The sequence below is a fragment of the Ixodes scapularis genome, unplaced genomic scaffold (genome assembly GCF_016920785.2).
Source record: "Ixodes scapularis isolate PalLabHiFi unplaced genomic scaffold, ASM1692078v2 PGA_scaffold1__304_contigs__length_218370807, whole genome shotgun sequence".
Classification (NCBI taxonomy): Eukaryota; Metazoa; Arthropoda; class Arachnida; order Ixodida; family Ixodidae; genus Ixodes; species Ixodes scapularis.
This window is the reverse complement of record NW_024609846.1, coordinates 115,320,007-115,341,492: the sequence shown is the minus strand read 5'-3', so window position 1 is coordinate 115,341,492 and position 21,486 is coordinate 115,320,007. Positions and strand designations below refer to the sequence as shown.

At 43.9% G+C, this 21,486-nt stretch overlaps 1 protein-coding gene across 2 annotated transcripts in view; it reads right to left on the bottom strand.

Moving 5' to 3' along the window:
* The window catches only part of LOC8053893 (dnaJ homolog subfamily C member 11), a 57,763-nt gene that overhangs the window by 26,991 nt on the left and 9,286 nt on the right, over positions 1 to 21,486 (bottom strand). The window contains exons 4-12 of one of the 2 annotated variants that reach the window (XM_029985622.4): positions 19,744 to 19,845; positions 19,604 to 19,674; positions 16,463 to 16,637; positions 11,554 to 11,621; positions 11,338 to 11,402; positions 6,179 to 6,303; positions 5,996 to 6,075; positions 2,313 to 2,429; positions 390 to 545 (exon numbers count right to left, since the gene is read on the bottom strand). In XM_029985622.4, the coding sequence (XP_029841482.3) occupies positions 390 to 545; positions 2,313 to 2,429; positions 5,996 to 6,075; positions 6,179 to 6,303; positions 11,338 to 11,402; positions 11,554 to 11,621; positions 16,463 to 16,637; positions 19,604 to 19,674; positions 19,744 to 19,845 (959 nt within the window). Of the gene's footprint in view, positions 1 to 389; positions 546 to 2,312; positions 2,430 to 5,995; positions 6,076 to 6,178; positions 6,304 to 11,337; positions 11,403 to 11,553; positions 11,622 to 16,462; positions 16,638 to 19,603; positions 19,846 to 21,486 lie in introns of both variants that reach the window. The other variant, XM_040504946.2, reaches the window with a different exon arrangement.

The window sequence follows — 21,486 nt, the reverse complement described above, 5'->3', positions numbered from 1 at the left end:
CGGATGCAGCCAGAGCGGATGCCCCGCGGGGCTTTCCCGCCAAATGGCAACTCAACTCACGGTGATGTGTCGTGATATGCTGGAAAGACACTCGCTTAATTATCTAAATGGTCTGTTTCGATTATTGCCTGGTGCAAACACATTTTCACTGTAATGGCTTCTCTTCTTCTCCCTTCTCCCCCTCCCCCTCCCCCCCCCCCCCCCCCCATTCAACCAACCCATCAATGACAAGCTTCACAGCCACGCTTATACCCAGGCTTCACGAAATGCCAAACACCTAGCCAAAGAATGTTTCACAAATAAAAGAAAACTGCAATGTCCATGAGTATTTGTCAGAGTGTGGCGACAGACTAAATGCAGCAGGCACACAGGGCAAGTGCTGGACAAACCTTCGCTTCTGTCTTTCAGTGTAAGGCACGATCACAAAGGTCTGCAGGATGTACCAGCCCACCAAAGGAGTGATGGTTCCATAGAAGATGGCACTGGGCAACGGCTCCTCGGACAGCAGGATGGGGAACATGTACGTCTGGCTTGCCCTGTTCAGCCTGCAAGTCATGCGTGTTGAGGGCACTGTTAGATAACACTGAGGCTGCTGCTGCCTAATAGACTGAGAAAGAAGCAGAGAAATACACATCCTAGGTGTACTGGCTGCTTCATGCACAAACCCATTAGTTTACAGTTAGGGTTCGTGGTTTCCACAGCACATGAGCTAGCAGATGAGTGAAAAATGGGTACCACAAAACCAACCAACTAATCGGTGCAAGATTTTGTTCCTCTCATTTTGTTCTTTGAGTGCGGCACAAAAATATGGCAGAGTCAATATTAATATAGACACCGGTCTTGGGGAACCCTGCTTCTTTAAAAACCAGAGTCCTTGGAGAGAAGCGTGCATGGAGTGCCTTTTCTGGGGCCGACGCTTCCCCCAACGTGACTGAGGTGAACCCTTTCATCGACCCCTACAGTCCCTGCCAGAACAAAAAGTGCAGGGCACCTCCTCCAAATGCCAGGCCTTCGGCGCAGACTCCTTGCCCTCAGTCACATTCTGGATGCACATGCACACTCGAGGCTCACTGGATGCCAAAACATTATCGAAGGCAGAGAGCTCGCACTGGAAGCAGGCGGGACAACTGAAAGTCCTCCCTGCCATTCTTATTCTGTCAGAGACTACAGCAGATAAGAGGCTGTGCAAGCTGTTGCTCTTAGATCGGCTCGGTTGTGGAACTCTGTTGTGAAGAGGTCTTTGCCGCGTGCCATTTTATGCCTCTAACTCGATCTACCTGTTCTGCGAAGTCTCATATCCTGTCCCTCGTTAATGGTCCTATCCCTCGCTCCGTTTGCACCGAGAAGAGCGAAGGCAAAAAATAGACTAAGCCAGATTGCGCACGACCGCCAGAAACACACAACAGTCAATCAGAATTTAGCGACCTTTTTTGTGCAGGAAGGAAGGAGTGAAGAAGGTTTAGAAGAAAGTGATTCTAGTGTCATGGTTGGCACTGATCTCTTCCCCCTTGGGCAACTGACATGGCATTTCAACCAATGCTAAACGGAGACCCTTTTAGCCACAGGGGAAGACCAGACTTGGACCAAAGCCATGCTCCAAAGTGGCGGAACACCATTGTGCATTGTCCAACAGAGCCTTTTCTCGACGCAAATAAGGAAAAGGCACGAGACTTTGATTGTATGTTTTACATAGAAGCAGGATGTATATTCAGATGATCTGTGGCTCCTCAGACATTGTGAACCGGGAAGGTCAAGTCAGAGCCAGAAAATGACAAAGATATAGAAACCCTTGTTCACCTTTAACTACCCTTGCTGGTAACTGTCAGGGTTGTACAAAGTGCCTAAAATATTTTTTGTCAATGTTTCTGATGGCAAATAAATCATATTTGATCTCTTTTAATACACTGTATTAAAATATTTGCACTGCACGCAGGTATGAAAACAAAATGTTTACATGCAGTCATTCCAAAAAGCATTTCTAGATAATAAATCTGCACATTCCTTAAAGTGTTAGCTGAAAATCTGCGGCGCTTGTCTCGGTGGTCAAGCTAACAGGGCAAAATATCTTAATGTGAATAAAGCACGAGTGCAGGCAGGCTGGCAAGTGCATATCACTCGAACGAAACAAATACTTAAACATAAGGTAAACTTGCACAATTAAAAGATACACAAATACCTGAATGAAACCTTATTCTTCCTATCAAGGAATGATAATCAATCAGATATGTCACGTCACAAGACTCTGTGAACACGAAGAAGATGCTGAAGGCCAAAATAATGTCCGCCTTGCAGGACAGGGTTGTGGAACTCACTTGAGTTTGAGGGTGATTCCTGTGGGGATGCCAATGACCATGGAGGCTCCCACAGTGTTGTGCTGAGAGATCTTGCGCTCACAGCCATACTCCACAACCGCCCCGAAGGTCCCGACCCTGTAGGGGTTAAAATATCCAACTGTGTGTCACACTCAATCGTAAAAGATGCGAGCAGAAGCGTCAAAGACAAAAGCACAGTAGCAACACAATCAGTGTATATAAGCCTCAAAAACAATTAGTTTGCATAAGCACTTGCACCACAACAATCTGTTCGCACCAGTGGCATCCTCGTGTGAACAGAACTTTTGAAGGTCGGACAAGATACTACCATCTAGTCTAATGAAAGCCTCTTCAGTCCCATAGCTTCTTTTTATTGAACGTCATCGCACTATGATGGCGCCAACTAAGCGAGTGGGTTTGAGCAGGTAACAGACGCATTGGCTGAATACGAGTGCCAACCAAACGCCGACTAGAAATCCATGGGCTACCGCGCCTGCGCCCAGTCATAGTGTGACAGTGTCAAAACTCAGGTGCAGAGGCTTTCTCAGTCTGGGTGGCATTGCTTCAACCTGTAAAAGCAGGGAATGTTCAGAAGTTCTCTCTGGTTTGCTATATAAATACTAAGTGACTTCCCATATTTTAGTGCATTCTTTTGTGTAGCAGTGTGTTGCCTCTATCATTTTGTATGGTACTATTGTACATTATAAACTCTCCCACAAAGGCAATAAATCAAAGTAAATGAAAGATATAAATTCTCTATAAAAATTTAGCAACGGGCAATATTACTTGCTATGAACTATGAATAATGAAGGAGATGCAACGCCGTTTGAACAATCAAAGGCAAAATGAACTCAGGTGAAAATCTGTCCACTTGCAGTTGGATTATGGAATGAATCAATTTTATCAAAAAAAGTGCAAACGTGATATTTTGGATGGAGGACAAAGATTTTTGTTTGGATGGACTAAGCTTTCAAACCAAAGTCAGAAAGAAGTGTGACTATAAAGTCAGTGACAGGTTTAGAATTCGGTAAATGCTCTGCACAACAGGCATAATGTGTCCGCTGCGAGTGTCTCTCCTGTCGAAAAGTAGCGTGCCATCAACTCCGCAACATTGCGACATCAGCAGCGTCAGCTTCAAGTGCGAGGGGAGGGAACAGAACTCACCGTTTTTAGAAAGAAAAGGCACCATTGCAAGGTGGCAAAGGTACCTGTGTTATTTCATACAAGGTGATGTGCTGGGAGAATTTCTACCTCATGTTGACAAAGGTGGCAACAGGGCACCCTCATGTGTGACAACGATAGGAGGGGGCAATTGCTACATACCTCATTTACCATTTGACTGATCACAATGATGAAACTTGGCGCGGGCGCTAGTTTCGGTATTTATATATGTATATATATAAAAAAAACAGTATTTATACATGGATATATAGTAAATACCATTGTGAAGGCATCATATCAGCGGCATCTTTAACTTACTAAAGCGAGCAGAAAAACAGACGGAGTCCGGGGAGGCAGCACGGCAGTGGCATCACTCAGGTATTTCATGCAGCACATTGCAATAATAGCAGTGACCGCAGCAATGTCATGCCATCGCAAAATCACATTGAAAAATGCTCACACCTGCAAGATTTTGTGACAAACTTCGTCCAAGGGGCAAACACTAAACAAATGAAGAGATACCATGGGCATAGAGGAAGCTTGCGCTGGTCTCAACGGGGGACGGGGTGCTGAGCATGTCAATAGCAGCTAAAGTTTGACAGCGAGACGACCGTTGAATTCTAACATTGTAACACAGCAACTACCGTGCACAATAAAAGCGGATACCGGCACAGCTCTGCAACGTAAACCCTGGTCACTTCAAGAAGCCAGCATCCCACGGCGAAGCCGAAGTGGAAAACGTTAAAACCAGCGTTGTGCCATGTTGAAAACGATAGTTCGTCAAGCCTCGACGTCAGTAAGTGGAAGCGATTGGCTGGCGGAGGTGATACGAATCCCTTCGAGGCGCATTTGCCGCTGAATTCTTTACCCGTCACCTACCATATAATTCTACAGCAGCTGTGCATTATATTATTGACTTCACTTTTAGTTTAACTTTTGTTCTTGATGCCTCACTTACTAACTGTAGTGTTTGTAAGGTGATAGCCCAGATAGCTAACTCATAGCTATCCGGGTTAGTTACAGTATCTCATGATACAAAGTAATCACAATCTGCATACAAGGCAGAGTTTCACTGGTTGGGCAGGATGCACGGACTGACTGGCTCGCAACAATAGACGCAAGTTGTCGTTAGTTTGATGCCGTCCCCTTTCCGAGTCACAACACCGACTGCTTCCAAGAAATCATGTTTCTACATCTGTGATCTGCTGGCTGATAATCACTGTGTGAGGAGGTTGCACACCTTTTACCACCTAGCAAGCAACGGTCTCGCCCTGCAGCTGTGTCAAAGATTGGACGTATATTGTCAGAGCTTCTAGTCTTACTCAGCTTTGGCCTGGGCTCACAGAACTGTATCAGCATGTAATGTTTGGTTTTCTTACATTGCTGGCCTGGGGGTATTTTGAGGGCAATGCAATTATTCAGGGATGTCAATTAAAAGAATTTTCAGTCTTTCCACTCTGGTGAAGGAAGAGCAGCGGAGCTGTAGCTTCTGTTCTCGGTGGTGGCTTTCCAGGCGAGCGATCTGCTCTTCTTTCGCAAGAGAATTTGAAGCGCTCGACGCAGTGGAACTTTAGGCGATAGCGGCTTCGCGGCGGCTGCAAAACCATTTGCGCTGCTGCACACATTGCCGCTCGTTCTGCTCCCGCTCTTCTTCCTCCAAAGAAAAGTTCCCACCATCTATGAGCAACGGCGGCAACCAGTTGTTTGGTTGCCGCCGTCGCTGATAGATGGCGGTAGCTGTCCAAGGTTCGGTGTCATAATTTCTTTGCTTGTGGACATGATCCTGGAAAAACTAGTGCTTAACAGCGTTGCTGTAAAACCTTCCTATGCTGTCCCAATGAGGTGTAGCTCTCCTGCCTTGTAATATTACGAGAGCATCGACTGGTGGGCCGGTCATCACCCTGTCATGAAGCAGTGCGGTGATATTAGTGAGAAGTGTGTGCACACAAAAAACGTTCATGTGCGAGCGTCGTCTGCTAGGCTCTTCTACTGACTGCACACAGCCCCTGTGGCGGATAGTTCTATCAACAAACAAGGAGCCGGGGCTGTGTGCAGTCAGCAAAGAGTGAAGCAAATGACGCTCGCACGTGAGCATGCTTTGTGCACGTGCACATATCCCCGCATAAATTGTGGCAGTGTGCCGCAACACACCGGTGATCAACACTCCAGTCTGCACTCCAATGGCATTATTATAAAATTGAAGAGATGTACACAGTACAAAAATTCTCTATTCTATTAGAAAGGATATAGCTATCATTCCCACACTGGATGCTCTTGAACCCATCCGCAGCAATGAACATTGTGAACAATGCTCGGCAGCTCTCAGGACTTAAAGCCACTACTAATCCCTTCGAATTAAATAGTGGTATACTACATAGTGACAAAACACAAATTAGAGGCCTATTACGGGAACCCAAATATAAAATGCACACTGTATAAGGTCAATTATAAAGTTATACACACACACACACACACCGTGTCGGCATAAAGCGAAACGAGCAAGAGGTTTGCAGTACACTTACTTGATGCTGCCCTTCAGCCTGCCCTCATCTGGAAACTTGTAGATGTAGCTCATCATTGCAAATGTGTTTGGAATTCCGAACTGCAAAAGGCCACACCAAAAGTTGGGTACTAATCGTCATCATCTTATTAGTCTAGTGACTGGCGTGACATACGAGCACACTTGCGCACGTAGAGAGACTTGCCTGCAGCGAAGCGACGAAATTGCCGTAGCTGGTGTCGTAAATGACGGTAGTGTTCATGCAAGACTGGATGCCAGCTTTCCAGGTGAGGTAGCCCACAGTATGCTTGCCCAGCTGCCTGGCCAACACTGCCAACAAATAAGCACCCTGTGCAATTTGCATCTCCTCACAATCCCATTGTGAAAATGCTCGCACTGACTGCTTGACTCGTTATAGCTTCAAAACCTTCTCTTACCACTTGCCAGCCAAACTCTACCATATGAGTTCTCGAACCGGGTCTCTAGGTGCACAGGGGTTCCCTGAGGACCCCCCAGGGTTCTTTAAGTTCTCAAATTTTCTTGGCCGTCCCTTCCCCCAAGTAAAGTCTTTTCCCAGTTTAAGCACTAAGCTACAATTTGATGCATAACTATGAGCAAAATACTTCCTAGCTTGTGCGCTACTGTTTACAAGATCTGTAGGCTTCATTAATGGTTTATTGAATCAATGCTCGGACCAGGACAAGTTTCTCGGCTATCAGTCTTAGCAAATAGAAGTTCCTCGACACTGATAAGTTGAGAACTACTGCTCTAGTCTTCGTCTTCATTTGGCCTCCAGGATCTCGAATATCGAGATTTTTTTTCAATTTGGTGCACAGAGGCTGCAGAAAATCATTTTCAAAGTAGTAACGCTGAAGCCCCTCCTTCCCAGAGCATGATGTCATAAAAGGAGTTTCCGGAATCTCTGCTCTCGCACATCTTCAATGCCTGTCAAAGCCATGCACGTGCACTCTTGCTATTTTCAAGGTCAGAAAAAAATGTCACGAGTGGTGCCAGTGCGGGAGAATATACCTGGAAAGCTTCCAATTGCACGCGCTGCCCACATGAACAACACGCGCTTGGTGGCCGAAAGATCCTCCTCTTATGGCGTAATGATTAGTCGGAGGTTTTTCCAGTTCTCTTGCGTTTAGTTACATCTTTGGCGAAGATGAATGTGATGTGATATTCGAATTCACAGGATAAAACTACCCTAGAATCAATTTTTATCTGTCTTCAGCTTCCCTTTAAATGTCTTGGATGGTTCCCAGTTGACTGAGATGATATTCTTAGGCCTACTGTTAACAGGGCAGACTGTGTTTTAGGGCTGGTTTACAAGTCACGAGCTTCACATAAAGCTGTCACCAGAAATACAATGCTGCCAAGTGTTTCTCCAAAAAAAAAAAAAAAAATGGAGCTATGCTTTTGCAGTGTTTTGCCGTAGCATCAAAATCCAACGGCGTTGCTATTGTATTTTTGCGGCTGTATTCCAGTGCCTTTAAGGTATGCCGAGCACAGTTGTACTTGGCACGTCACCGCTTCTGTTCAACCCCCCGTTTCCTCTCCGGTCTGCTCCTTCCACTTGCGAGACATTATAAAGACTGCAGCACTCCCAGTGATCGCTTCGTCCCACAACTCATACATGTGATGATAACGAGAAGAGTACGGCATGTGTACCTCACCCTCCCATACATGTGTATCTGTTTCAATGTGACAACAGGAAATTTTCAGAGGGGGGAGAGATACCATAGAAATGCTACGGCACATGAAACACTTTGTCTCAGATCCCACACCACTTACTCTGCACTCCGATGCATTACTCCTGCGCCAGCGAAGCGGCTTGGGCGTGCGTTGCTATGCCTGCTATGTAGTCATGTTGCCAAAAAAAATGGTAACCCCAATGTCGGGAGAGGCCACATGATGTCGCATGATTACATAATGATTTAGGTCACAGTGGTCACGTAAACTCTCCTTATTAGTTGTCACATGGCACCACTTCAGGTCGTCACGTGACTTGATGTTGTGGTGTAGTGTGCTTTACGAGGTCACTTGACATCAAGTAGTCACATGACCATGATAGTTTCATCAAAGTGACTCGTAGTGACAACAACCATGTGACCACCTGATCTATACGTCCCGAGAGGTGCCCCACCCTCAAAAGCTAGCCGACTCCGGTTTTAGGCATTATTTTCTGTTTGTGCAAAAACAGCAAAAAATAGCCTACTCCTAGAAATATAGCACCAACCAGTTGACCACTGCAGTAGCGGGGCTGCTTGTTTCACCACTGTCATCATAATATATTTGCCACATTGATCAGGGTTTTCGTTGGCACTTTTTGTAACCACTTGAAGGCGATGTTCAGCTGACCAAAATCACTTTGGTTCTAGGTCTACCAGCTGAAAGCACTCGGAGCCAAAGAGCATAAAAAGAAGAGCATCCGTGCTTTGCTGTGGTGGGGACAAACGGCATGCACAGAAGCCACTACACCAAAACCGAAACGTCTGACTATGGCCTCATTCAAGTTTCTCTATAGCATAGGATGTGGGAAGTGGTATCGAGGCTACAACATAAAGGCAAAATGGTGGCTACTGTCTTCCTCATGGAAGTAGGTAGGAGATCATAAGCCGCTGCAATACAGCCATGGTGGCTCATTGTAGGTCAATCAAAAGGTTTTATTTTATCATAATACTTCCCATAAAGCCGATGGGTGCCGAATGCGTTGCCATCCCTAACTTGCTTCCCAAAAATTCAACGTCCCCGGTTAGGATCCTAAACAGATCCAAACAGGTTGACACAAACATGCAATGCATTTTGTATCGATCGCCTTTATGCTAAGTAGGTATCAAGACAATAACGACACTGCGCTATTCAATTCAAATCAATAATGACACAACCCAAATTTATGACATTTATCAATAAAATTCCTAAAAAAATAATGCTTAAATGGCTGTCTAATTCGATATGTGAAATGTAGTCAGATGCAAATAGTGGATATTGAGTTCGAAGCAAATTCAAAGCGAATAATGGTTTCGGCCAAAGATTTTCCATTCAAATATCAAATAACTTCTCTAAGCCTATCGCTACTGCTGCCCCATGCTTAAACGAAAACCCAGCTGAACTCACGAAGGTTGTTCCCCAGCTTCCAGTTGTCCATGCACAAGCTAATTCTAATGTAACACTAACTACATATAAAAACTGTGACCTCAGAAAGTTTGATGCCTTAGGAGGGCAGGTAAACAACACCCGCAAAGCTCACTTCTGAAGGTGTTGTTTTTCCGCAGTGCACCCGTGCTGAGTAAGAAGCACACTCAACGGGGCTAACCCGCTACGATTAACACTTCGAAAAATATGAATATTGCAGTTCACCTCAAAGTGAATATCGAATAGTGTATTATTCAAAACTACTATTCTAAATTTTTAATATTTGCACAACACTGAAATATATCCAATTCACTTCATGCACACAGCAAAGAAGTGCTGCCGGATATATACTGTATTTTCCAAATTACAGTTCGCAGTTCAGATTTCATGCAGTGCAGACTATCCAGATGTGCAAACCATACAAGGATTTGTAGTTTTAACATTATTAAGAGGAGACGTGATGAATTAGGTGAATGATAGGTTATGCTAATGATGATTTCTGTGCGACATTCTTGGTGAGCTACCTAATACTATAGCAGAAATTTTCAAGCAGTGCTGTGTATAAGACTTTTTTATGTGCGGAATATGCACCTGGTGCCAACTGTGCACCGAGTGCAGTTTGGGCACCGGGTACAGGCTGCCTAAAAAAATCTTTTCTTTCTTTTCAGTCGGAATTTGCTTGTGCGGTTTATTCATTAGAAAGCACAATAAGGTTTTAAGTGATGTCCGGTTGTAGCGTCAGAAATTTCGAAGACTTTGTATTTGTCTTTGGAGATGGCTTTATTGAAGGCCATCAGACTTTTAGACGCTTGAACCTTTGAAAGTAGCTGAGAACATTGTGCCCTGTTTTCTTGCCATGCTGGTGAAGCGGAACGTGTTTGGCATGTCGAGTTGGACATCCCTTAATTCCAATTATTTTCTGAATTTACATTCAACTTGTGCCCCCAGATTTTTATTCAAATCTAAACCATACCTGTACCTGCATCCACGTGTGACCTGCAATGTTTGCATTTGTTTTACATTTTATATTTGAAGCTCAAGCCATATTTTTGGTGTATATATGTGCTTAGGCAACAGAAGTTCTCTCAAAGACTGCACCTCCTACTCCGTCCGTATTCTCGCACTAAGATGATTCATGAGCTTACTATGCAGGCTAAGAAAAAAGGGGAAAAAATGGAGATGTTTGAACAACTGTTGGGTTCTAACACATGACACAGCTGGGAAAGACACTTCAAACTGGGAAAGGCTATTCAAACTGGGAAAGGCACTTCAAACTGGGAAAGACATTTCAAACTGGGAAAGACACTTCAAACTGGGAAAGGCACTTCAAACTGGGAAAGGCACTTCAAACTTCTTTGCTCAAAGAACTCCTGTGGGTACCTGGGGAACCCCTATGTTCGATCTGGAAAAGTATGACAAATACAGACTTTTCGCTCACTCCAGTAAAAATGTTTTAACTAAAGAAAAAAAAAAGAAAAGAATGTCCGAGGACACCTAAGCACTTCTTATGAGTTGTGAATGCGAAAGCATGAATGTTGTTCTTCAGCTCCCTTAGTTCGTCTGCAGCGTAGTGGCATGGACGGCCACGTTTCCCCGGCCGACGGCCGAGCGCGTGCTTTCGTGAAGTGGCTGCGCCACGCTGAGCCGTGCACTCTCCCTGGAGCTTGGCCTAGCAGGCTCTGCCGCCAGGCCCAAACCGCCGAACTGCTCTTACCGGCGGCCGAACCGTTGCACGCGCTGCGCCGCCGTGGAGAGGGCTTCTCCGGTGGCTTTTCTCTGGAACTATGCCGCACGAGAGGCAATGGGAGCCTCGTTCCTTGATGATGCGTGCCAGCCGATGGGAGCATAATCCATGAGAAATCGGCTTCACTTTACTCCATTGGGAAAGGGAATTTTAGGTACCGTTTGGCCAATGTTTGGGGTAGGTTCAAAGCTGATGACGTCGGTTCGCCCCGTAGGACAGTTAATGCTTTCACATTAAATCTAAAACTGAGGTGCAGCTGCTTTTTTCCCCTGGTGAGTGTCGGTATACAAGTACTTAAATATTAAGGTGGACAAGTCCCGTCTTCGTGTCCCTGTCTGACCCTTCAGCTGTTTATGTTTAATATACCAGTGCAGCATGACCGAAAAGCTTGCCAGGATGTAAGAATAGCCCTAAGCTCGACCTATCGAAAGCTCGAAATATTACCAACTAATAAAAGGATAGGTAATTTGCTTAATATCACTTACCAGCATTGCAACCAGGCCTCAGGCCAATCGGCGTCACCTGACACATGCCTTGCATTGAGACAAAACTGAAACCAAGGAAACACATTAAGCCCATCAGTTTGAGAAAAACAGTTGGTAAAATAAGGATGCAACAGCGGTCAGGAAATGGCACTCAGATGTGGAACCAGGGCATTACAGATGCATCACTGGGAATGTAACACTCGGGCAAGAGCTCACCTTCGCTTTGAGATGGTCTTGAAGCCCTTGACGCTGCCGAAGAGCCCGTTTCCAGCCCCAATTTCAAACTGCAAATTAAGAAATCGTTCGTAACATCTCACTCTCATTCTGTTTCTTCAAATCCTGTAAGTTATTAGCGGCTCCTGCAAAACGTTTTTCCAGCTTTCTTTTGGAACTTCGTATTTAGGCCGCTAGGTGTTGCAAATTTTTGATGCACTAAAGAATGCACAGAGAAAGTGAGGGAAAGGAGGAGACGAGAGCTTGCGTGACTGACAGAATGCCGAGTTCTGGTTGGAACGATTAGTGGGTAGACATAAAGCTAGCTGCCTTTGGCTCCACTGCACTCGTCGAACGCGTTAGAACGATAAACACTGGCACCCGTCGTTTGGCTGTTACATTCAAACTGTGACGAGTGCAGTGGAGAGAAAAGCAGCTAGCTTTAGGTCTAGCCACTAATCATTCCAACCAGAGCTCGGCGTTCTAACGTCCCCGCACGCTCTGGTCTCCTCCTCTCTCTCAGTCTCTCGGCACATAAACAGCTGTCCTTATCACCATCACGAAGCTGTGATGGTGCTAAATGACCAAAGCATGGAGCTGTAAGAGAAGCTTCAGCTCTTTATTTATGGCTGCAACAAAACTTCAATGCATCTGGCAGTCATGATACGAAACCATGTGGTCAGACTCCAACTACACTAAAAGCATTTTTTGTGGTTGCAGGACTATTTGGATTATATTTGGAGGTTTCCTGTGTACAAAAACCTCCAAATAGAGTCAACATTCCGTCACCCAGATTCAATGTAACCCAGAATGGAGATGATTGCTAAAACCAGATTCTACGTAACTTCTTCCTGAGTAACAGAGATAAAGAGAGAAGCAGCATATTAACATTGAAACATCTCCCGAGAACTGGGCAAGAAACACTGCTTTAATACAAATGTAAATATTATCAAAATGTTATGGGTCTGTAGTGGCCCAAGGTTACACGGTAACGACCAAGTCCACTTCTCTTTCATTAGAGATAATTGAGTTTCACTTCCACTAGGGGAGACAAAGAGAAGATTGATGAAGAAGAAGAATAAAGGCAGTTGAGATCTGGTACGCAAGCTTTCCGGTCGCTCTTTCTCGGACCTCGCTCGCCACCTCAACATCAGTGTCCCAGATGTGATTGAGTTTTCCTTCCGGTCCTATCTAAGTGGGACTTCTTTATAGGGAGTAACTCTCGGCCCTGTTTTATAAACCCTTAAAGGGTAACTGCAAAGAAAAGAAAAGTGCTTTTTTAAACAGCCTAATTGGGACAAGCATGTCACAAAACAAATCTTCCACGAAAAATTTCATTGTCCTATGTCAATTCTGAAACTTGTTATGAATGTTACAATATGGAAGTCAGTGTGTTTGCTTAAAAAACTATTGTTATAAAATAAAATAAAAATTTGTGATATTTATGTGTAATATAGTTATAGGAATACCCATAGCACATACCCAGCCAGTTCGTTTGCTATATTGCATTGCTTTTCATAAATAAACTCCATAAGAAGATAAAAAAAAAAATGTTTTCATGTCTGCACTTTTTAACAATTGTAGTTTTTTTAGCATTAAAGAATGTTAAAGTAAAAAAACTAACCAGCCAGGCATGCTCCTTACAAAATCCTATCCCAGAAAACCACCTAATCATTCTCTATTGTGTAATAGGAAAACAATAGTTTTCCTAAGGTGTAATTTATGCCGAAAAGTGGAACGGACAAATATGCATTCAAAGTGCTCCAACCCCTACCTTTTCTTTAGCATCGGTGGACCGAAAATAATTTATAAAAAATTAGCTATGCAGCCTAAACTAATGAAACTTTTTGGGAATACTCTCTAGATGTTGGCAGATGTAAATAAAGCATTCTTTCAAAATCAACCTTTTTTGCAGAAATGATTTTTTCTGGGTAGTGCCTCCCTTTAAAAAAGAACATTTTTTTCCTTTGCAGTTAAAGTTTTTAATAGATGAGACAGGCATTCATTGCATGTCAAAGTAGAGGCACTAAGGCAGTATATCACTTTATCTTCTCAGAATTATTAATTGATTACATGCATCATAAGGTCTAGAAATCTATAAATTATCTGAATGTATGTTCCATTCCTATTTCAAATACACAACTAGAGATCTACCTCCAAGTACAGCGAGAGAAGCTGTGAAGGCTGAGATGGAAAGTATAGTAGAGCAAGAGCTGACACTAATCCCTTTTCTCCCACATGGTTCACAGGGTATGGGAATGAATGCTGAGCAGTGACTCTTGGGGCCACAAGGATAAGGTGGAGTACGCTCACAACTGATCGAAAGCCCCAGGGTGCCTTCGAGACTGCTGCATCGTTTTGCTGGCACAACCTATGAATAATTAGTAGAGATGGGCAAATATTCGGTTATTACGAATAGCCCATCGAATTCTTTTCTATTCGGCATTCACTTCGAATCAAATTTCAGTATTCGACAATAGTATAAAATTTTTCGACAATATCAAATTATTCTACCTTTTCAAACACTTTGGCTTGGATTTCCGGCTAGGTGGCGCAAGCTTCCGACTATTTTGACCATTTCGCACTCCCGAACTCAGTACACCTAACATTAACAATTACAGTACTTCTAATACCAAATAGGGCAAATATAAAGCTATAGTTTAAACATATCTTATTGTATTTTTTGTTTGTACTATTCAAACTATTTGATTCTAAGTTATGCGGCCAAAATCACAATTCGCTTAGAATTCGATTTGGACCCGAAATCCTCTATTCACCCATGCCTAATAATTAGGTTACCAAAAGGAAACCGAAAAAGAAACCAAACTTGATGTTTGTAAATCTACCTTCGAGGTGCGGCGATACCAGTTTACGCTGTAGATGAGAAATTTTGTTCAGTGCAGTATGACCGTTAGCCTGGGATCTTTAACGTGCACCACGCAGCAGTGATACACGACCGCACGCCGGTACGATGCTGATCCAGATCGAAATGGACAAGGGTGGAGATTAAACCCAGGATTCCCTGGGTTCTGCAGTGCAAGCTTTCGCTCCACATGCTCCAAGCTGGTGTGTGCTAGCCCACTCGGCCACCAATTTTCAGCACTGTTTCTTTTCAAGTAACACATTTTTATTAAATAGGTTAAATTCAAAATAGCTGAAACAAAGTATGCTGTTTGTATGCTTCAATACTTCAAAATGATTCTTCTATTCCCCACATGGTACAAATAAATAAACTCCATTTTGTCATTGCCTTAGACCTTAGCCTCTTGGTATTGCAGACAAGTACGAAACATACATTTCCCCAAATCGAAATGAAAACAGGGAGTAACTTCGGAAACACAGGGACATGATAGGTGGATCACTTTTTGAAGCTATCGCTCCGTGTTCCCACAGCTCATCCATGTTATGTGGAGTATATTGCCGTAAAATGTTGAGCAAGTGCTCACCCAAAATTTAAAAGATATACTGCTGAAAAATTGAGGGATGGTTGCCTGTTAGGTCTGACAGAAAAAATGGACTAGGGGCACAAGTTAGGGTGGGCTTCCTGCCTTAGCATAGATCTGTATTTGTCAAACTTCACTGCACTATGCCAGCGAGCTTGGAGAAGTGACTGGCAAGAAGAGCCTTTTGCTTACCTTGGTAGGCTCAGAAGTCTGGGGTGGGTGTTTGATATGTCCTTTGCTTAGTTTTCAGATATTCCAAAAGTAGCAAATGGGTGCTTATCGTGATGTGGGTGCATGCTCGGTATTTTAATTCTGACTTAAACATATTAACTCTGTCACAGCACCAAAAAAAAAAAAAATCTCCCACATTCTGAAGTATAAACAGATGTTAATCGCAGTTTGCAGGATCTATCAGTCAAGCTGTGTGTGAAGCCTCGCTTTCAGCCCTTATGTAACTTGAAAAACTAGAAACGCTTGCAGAGAGGTTTCCCAAGAACTGTGCCTAGTTTTTCGTCAAAAAGACACTGAAGTGAATTTCAGAAATTATTTTTGCATGCAGAAGAGGTATTGCAATGCTGCACAGGTTTTCAATCAAATATATGCTGCCTTGCCTCACAAGAAAATTTAATACAGTAAATGAAACGGTGGTACCAGTGATACCCTACACAAGGCTATGTGATGTGACTGTTTGATGTAACCACCAAGCTGAAGGGAACAGCTATGTTGTGTCTTCCATTTCTCAGAAACTCGGCATAGATCTGTTGCAGTTTTGATGGCTTACACTAAGTATGAGTGTGCTGAATTTTGAAACAAACACTTGGAAGGGTCCTGACAAGGCATGTCTACATTCCCCGATTTTTACAAAATGCAACCAATTTTCAAAACAAAAATACATGTAAACCAAAATTAACATTTTGCCAAAAACAAAATTGCTGGCCGAGAATCGGCTGGTCACGGCTATTTCCCCATATTTTCCTCAGCCTAGTGTGACAGACGAAAATGCAGAACTCTGAATATTTGAAAAGTACCATACCGTCTGAGGCACCATCTTCAGTAAAAAAAAGCAAACAAACAAAAAAAAAACCCATAAATTATATAATATTGCTGACCCCCAAAACACTGAAAGTAACTTGATCTAAATAATACTTGAATGCATAGTTGGAGGGTAAGAAACAACATCGGTAATTCCCAGGGTTTCAAATGGTGCATCCTCTCAGATGCTCCTCTGGTTTTTGTTTAACTTTGTGTTCTTCAGAGAATACACAGCCCTGTAGTAAAAAATACCATTTCATGGTGTCCTTTATGTTCAAGGAATGTCAAAGGCACTTCAATTTAAAATTCTGGAAAGAATGTGGCAGCACATTGAATGCCCACTTCAACATGCCGCCAAATGAAGCAATAATTTTTTTTCCAGAAAATACTTTGTTTCATTGCTCTTTTAAGCCAAGCAGCTGGGTTGTCAGCCTCACCTCTGACCAGGCCGTTCCAGAGATGAGGTGCCGCAAAGAACAGGTAACGCTTCCGCTGCCGTTTCCATTTTGCGTAGACAGGTTTCCACTTAGCGTCACAGTGTCGTTAAGGCTCAGTGGTGCTTCGATTGACTGGCTGAAGGTCATGCTGTTGATCTCCATTTGTGGAAAAAACCTAACAAAAATACAAGAAATAGTGAACGATCTACCTCTACGACGAAAAGGATTTTCGACACTACCTTTTCTAAACCTCATTACATTTGAAAACGTGAGTTGAAAAAAGTGTGGCTCTAAATTCTAGCATGATGGCTGACTGGGCAGAAGAGTCATGTCACTCCAGAACCTGAAGATGTGCAATTTCTAAGGATATGACTAATCAAAAGCAAAAGTATAGGTTCCATATGCTCGGGTGGCTGCATTTTGATTTTTGGAAGCAGTCCATAGAGGCAGCATGTTACCAAGTTTACACGCTTTCATCTAAATTCTCTGCATTAACCCTTTCCCTACCATGAACGATCTGGGCTCGTTCACGTTGATTCGGGCTCCAATACCCTACCATGAACGAACTGGGCTAGTCCATGTGTTTCTAGTGAGCTTTGCCGTGGATAGATGGCGCTTCACGGAAAATAAGAACCTGGTAAATTTTTGAATTTGGCAGAAAATTGTTCCAACGCAGGCGACAGGAGATTTAAAAATGGCGACGTCGACTTCTGGTCGCTGTGTTCGTAGTGACGATCTTGCCTCAAAATTGGGAGGAAAACGAAGATATTGTGACGTCTCTTCAGATTCAGAAGACGAGGAAATGAATCTTTCTGCGAACAGCGAGAGGAATGCAACTGAGTTATTGAATTTGAGCTCAGACGACTCCGATTTCCATGAGGACATCGTGTCGGCATGGACTAGAACCAATGTAGAAAATCTCCCTCCAGCGCCTCCACGTTTTGCGTTCACTTTGCGTGCAATGTGAGGTGGACTGTCTGCAGTACTGCTACGCCCGGCCTGAACGTCCATGTGCAAGGTGATGAGAACTGTCTGCAGTAATGCAGTGAAGCGGTACTCTAGTTCTTTTTTCTTTTGTCGTGTGTTCAAAGATTGCTCATATAATAAATATTTTGGCATTTGTTTTTGGCCTTTGAATTGCATATTAAATTTATAGGGCACATAAAAAAATTTGGTAATTTCCAAACCTTTTTTTTTTTAATTTTTGCGGTAGGCAAAAGGTTAATCCCATATTTTAGTGCGTCAAAACGAAATGTTCAAATTATCTAAATCATTATAGATTGCGCAGTTTCTTTCAAAGTGAAATACAGGGATATATGTAGAAGCAAAATGCAAACAGGTGGGACAGGAATAAACTAAGTATAACAAGGTGTAGCGGATAAGACATTGTTATCATCATCAAAATGTTCATGTACAAACATTCTTTTCCTCTCCTGTTCCCAAGAGAAAGAACTATGGTTCACTGAATGAATAACGCCGAACCAAACATCTTAAAAAAATATGAAATATTCACACAGACACATGCAAATAAATTACAAGGTGGAAATTTTTCAGCCAAAATGGCTGTCTTACTTGAACAAAGAAATACACACAATATTTCAATATCTCATGTTATTTTCAAACTAGCATATAGGAGAAGGTTTGCAGTCATAGTATAGTAAGTCTGAAGGGCTGCACGGGATACAGAAGTGGTTTCCAAACTTTTTAATCTCGAGGAACACTTGACGACCTTGAGAAGAGCCCTTCAGATGTGCTCGCAACAAAACAGTTCAGAAGCTTAATCCTTAATAACAATAACATGGAGTAAAACCTCGCTGGCCAATTCTCGGTTTATGCTTCTTTGCGGCTGTTACTCTCACAAATGCCTGTCCCATGGAACACCTATAGAGATATGCGTAACGATCCCCTGCAAGTTTCATTTGCTGCCCATTTGCTGCATTCAAAAACTGCCATATAACACGGCCGATGCAACATGACGAACCACCCGGCCGTGACTGCCCTTTTTCACCTGTTTCTAGCCTTCGGTTGTCTTCTCTCATCTCCTTCCTTTCTTCCTGTGTTTAGCTGATTCCACTCGAAATAAATACCAACTGGCTCAGATCATTCTCCTTGTAATTCATGTGAATCATTCTCCCTTTTATTTTCCTCTTTGCCTCTCTGCATCTTTTTCGCGCAGAAATGACCTTGGACTAGGCTGAAAAAAGGTCCAAGCTTCTGCAAAAACTCAAGCACAACAGAAGCGCATGCTTCCGTTGTGCTCGGTTTCTTGGTTCCGCTAGTTCTACTTCAGAATGGCAATTACGAAGCTGCGGAAACAAAGATATCTATATTTTTAATGTGAAGTTTGTATAAACATTTATTTGCCAGCATCCCTAGTCACCCTAGCTAAAGCTAATTTGTCGACCGCACTAGCAGCTGCCATCGCAAGCAATAAACTAGAAAACGTGAGAAAACCCTTTGCAAAACGGTGGGATGGCAGCTTCTGTGGCAAAAGACAGCCTAATCCTGAAAAGATTGCATGATCATTGTGTCAAGCACATGATCATGCAAGGTATTCAAACAGCACTGCTCACGTCAAGCTTTACTACAGCATTGACGAATACGTCCACTTCATTCCTTCGCACTAGTGAGCTACAAGCAGCAACCAGCATAAAGGAGAATCCATGTTAGCTCGATGGGACCAGAAATTTTCTTAGCCTTATAAGTCAACTTTCTTTACACACTATCATAGACCAACCCATAACTTTACAGAGCAATGCTAAAGAAAGAGATCAACTTTCATTTGAATTAACATGCTACAGTTATCTAAGGCTGTGAAACTCTACAACACAAAATGAATTTTTGGGCGAGAATGGCTTCTCACCTCATGTATAGCCCCCCAAGAGAATTCTCAGTTATGTTTACCCGGGTCATACTTTTCTTTTACCGCAGTCCTCTGAAAAGTGTATCAACAAGGCCCCACCATATAGACTAGGAGCAACTCGCCTAGATTGCTTAAATTGTGAATTAGCTTGGGAAACACTTTACCTAGAGGCATGAACAATTGAGAGAATCGGTAGCTTGAAATACCCTTGGGGTGACTATGAGAAACTCCAGTCCGGAAAGCCATAGAATGTCCTACAATAACGGCGCCTCTCTTACCCCCTGGTGTCGTCCTCATCATAGTAGGCCTCGAAGATGTCACTGGCGTCGATGCCAACACTGATGGTCCCCTGTGCACAAAGGCAATCTTTTTTATTCAAAGAAGACATAGTGCGACAACGATGGAGCCTGGAACTCACCTTGGGGTTTGTACGCTGCTGCATTCGCCTCTCCTCTTGCTCTCTCGCGAGTCGCTCATACTCCTCCCTGATCTCCTGGGGAGTCTTGGTCCTTTGAACCACCTGTCACAATGCATCGGTTTGCGTAACGCATCAGCTTGGGCACTTACAATGTTAAGAGCCTAAATTACGAGAACCCTCATTTCAAAACAACTAAGCTGTGTGGTCACAGCTTAAAAAAGAAAAAGCCTACATCTACAGGGTAACTGTGCACTGTAAAGTTGCTAATAACTCGCCCAAGCTGCAGTTTTGACATGAGTAATCGGCCCTTGCTTTCTAGTATAACACGATTTTATGCCGCATGATTTCTAGAAGAAATTGAGTTAGCATTTATCTGATTTCCCCCCTCCCCAATAGAGAAATCACTTCCTTGGTTTGTGTTGTTTTAGTTTTAAATTAAGCAATGAAGCAATTCAACCAAATTTCCATTTTCATTTGGTTCTTGAAGGTCTGTTTCAATGGAATACTGCCATTGCCATACCCAGTGCCAAAGGATGAATTTCATTCAAAAATTAATACGAGAGAACGACATTTCATGCGGTCCGTACTTCTTGAAAAAAAGCAAATCTGAGAAAACTGGTAGTGAATGTAAGGCTGATGATGTGCAGGATTCGTGAATCAAATGTCTACATGTTGTTTTCACCCTAGCATCTCTCCCAAAGTTGCTTCCAGAAATTCATTCTCAATCATTACTTGTATCTCCATGCACATGCAAATAGTAGCATTAATTCGAAAGGTGATGCAAGCATACCTCGGCAAACCTCACTCATGAGGGCCCTCACTCACCCTCACTCACCCTCATCATCACAGGTGCGGTGAGGGTGAGTGAGTTTCTGAACCAGGAAAATTCATGAGTGTGAGGGTGAGTGAGGGCCGTGAGGGCCGTGAGGGCTGTGAGGGCGGTGAGGGCCGTGAGGGCTGTGAGGGCCGTGAGGGCGGTGAGGGCGGTGAGGGCCGTGAGGGTGGTGAGGGCCGTGAGGGCGGTGAGGGCCGTGAGGGCGGTGAGGGCGGTGAGGGCCGTGAGGGCGGTGAGGGCCGTGAGGGCCGTGAGGGTGGTGAGGGCCGTGAGGGCCATGCAACTCGGAGCAATTCGAATGCGTTTGAAGCGGCTGCATCCAATCAGGGACGGAAAATTTTCACGTGATACCTCGTGCCGGTGATGATGACACCGAAAGACTTGGTTCTGGTTTGAAATCGATCGTTTTTTTTGGAAATAAACTGTTTCAGAAAGGTGCATTGGTATTCTTAACGAGATTTAAATGCATAAAAACACGTTTATAACGCGTAATTGTGTCTAAATAGTGCAAGAAAAATAAAATTTTATGATGACGATGGCAAATTGCAGCAATTCGTTGCTGCGTGTGATCGTGGGCGGCCCGTGTTGCTGGTGTTGCGACGTAAAGTTTCTGGGCGAAATTGCCCCATCTGAAGCCGGCCTGAGTGGCGTGAGGGCCATCAGTGCGTGAGGGGCGTGAGGGGTGTGAGGGCCGCAAGGGCGGTGAGGCGCGTGAGGGCGGTGAGTGGCGTGAGGGCGGTGAGTGGCGTGAGGGCGGTGAGTGGCGTGAGGGCCGTGAGGGCGGTGAGGGCGGTGAGGGCGGTGAGGGCGGTGAGTGGCGTGAGGGCTATGAGTGCGTGAGGGCCGTGAGGGCCGTGAGGGCGGTGAGGGCCGTGAGGGCGGTGAGGGCGGTGAGGGCGGTGAGGGCG